The sequence below is a fragment of the Dipodomys ordii genome, unplaced genomic scaffold, assembly GCF_000151885.1.
Source record: "Dipodomys ordii isolate 6190 unplaced genomic scaffold, Dord_2.0 Scaffold166, whole genome shotgun sequence".
In the NCBI taxonomy this organism is placed as follows: Eukaryota; Metazoa; Chordata; class Mammalia; order Rodentia; family Heteromyidae; genus Dipodomys; species Dipodomys ordii.
In genome coordinates, this window is record NW_012267382.1 from 1,003,671 (window position 1) to 1,005,185 (window position 1,515).

At 64.6% G+C, this 1,515-nt stretch overlaps 1 protein-coding gene across 1 annotated transcript in view; it reads left to right on the forward strand.

Moving 5' to 3' along the window:
* Positions 1-1,515, forward strand: part of Muc2 (mucin 2, oligomeric mucus/gel-forming) — an 80,629-nt gene that overhangs the window by 48,726 nt on the left and 30,388 nt on the right. Inside the window, exons 22-23 of the mRNA XM_013033354.1 lie at positions 10-454; positions 1,179-1,415. Of these exons, the coding sequence (XP_012888808.1) occupies positions 10-454; positions 1,179-1,415 (682 nt within the window). The remainder of the gene's footprint in view (positions 1-9; positions 455-1,178; positions 1,416-1,515) is intronic.

Consider the following 1,515-nt stretch of genomic DNA (forward strand, 5'->3'; position numbering starts at 1 on the left):
CCAACACCAACACCAACACCTACCACCCCACCAACCTCCACATCCACCACTTCACCAACACCAACACCAACACCCACCACCCCTGAAACAACCACATCCACTACTTCTCCAACACCAACACCAACACCTACCACCCCACCAACCTCCACATCCACCACTTCCCCAATACCAACACCAACACCTACCACCCCACCAACCTCCACATCCACCACTTCTCCAACACCTACCACCCCACCAACCTCCACATCCACCACTTCACAAACACCAACACCAACACCCACCACTCCATCAACCTCCTCATCCACAACTTCTGCAACACCAACACCCCCCATCCCTGAAACAACCACCGTCACCACTTCTCCAACACCAAGAACTACGACCCCGCCAACCTCCACACCTTCCACCCCGAAGACTGCAACTCTGACCTCTCCCACCAGTACGGCCACCACCACAGGTAAGCTACCTGATCCCCACCCACCCGTATACCTCTGCCACCGTGTGGTGCCAGCTCAGCGTGTGCCACCGCAGAGACCCTGTGACCACCCCAGGGACACCTGGGTCACACTCTGCGTGGGGAGTCTGGGTCCCCCCGCAGCCGCCATCCCGGCCCCTTTAGGTCAGCGGACAGGAGGAGCCACTGCCGTTCCCCCTTGCCCGGGAGAGCTGCGGTTCTGCCGGGGAGCTCTGTGTCCCAAGGTCCTGATCCGCAGCTCAGCACTTTCTGCCTGGTGCCCCTGCTTTGCCCAGGGTGGCTTGGGGTGGGCTCCGTGGCCCCCTGCCCTCTGAGCCTGGCCTTTGGGCAGAGAGTGGCGGGCCCAGCTTCCACGATGGGGGGTTTTGCTTGGGCACAGCCCGTCTCTGTCAGGGAAGCCTGGGCTGTGTGGGGCGGGAGGGGGTGGGGCAGCCTCCCCTGCCCCGCGCCCCCCTCTCTGGCCTGGCACTGGAGGCCTCTCCGAGGGTAGCCGGTCGTTCTCGGGTGGCCCAGACATCCATTGCGGGCTGCAGGTCTGGCCAGCACGTTCTGGGGCCTCCCAGAGCCCTGGCTTCTCGTCCATGACCATGTGTGTGTCTGAGAAGCGGACATGAGGCCTTGTGGCCTCCGGTGCCCTTCCCCCAGCCAGCTGTGGCCCGGCCTGCAGCTCAGCTCCGGGTTTTACTGGTGAGCGCTGTTTTCACAGGCACACCCTCCTCCAAGACCACCCCCACCGGCGGGACCCCGACTGAGTCGTCCGCATCCACCCCCAGACCTCCCTCGACAGCCTCTCCCCCTCCGAGCACCCCGCGGACCACCAGCACCTCGGTCTCCTGGGGCTCTACAGGCACGGTCAGCCCGCTCACCTCCCCCAGCACCAGCTGGGTCAGCAGCGCCACGCAGATCACCTGCTGCGTCCTGGACGAGATGTTCTACGGCCCAGGTACTCGCGGCGGGCGGCGGGGCTGACGCTCGGCCCCGGGCTGCTTCTTGTCCTGGCGGGTGACGCACCAGGGCGAGGTCCAAGCTAGGAGTTTGCAGGC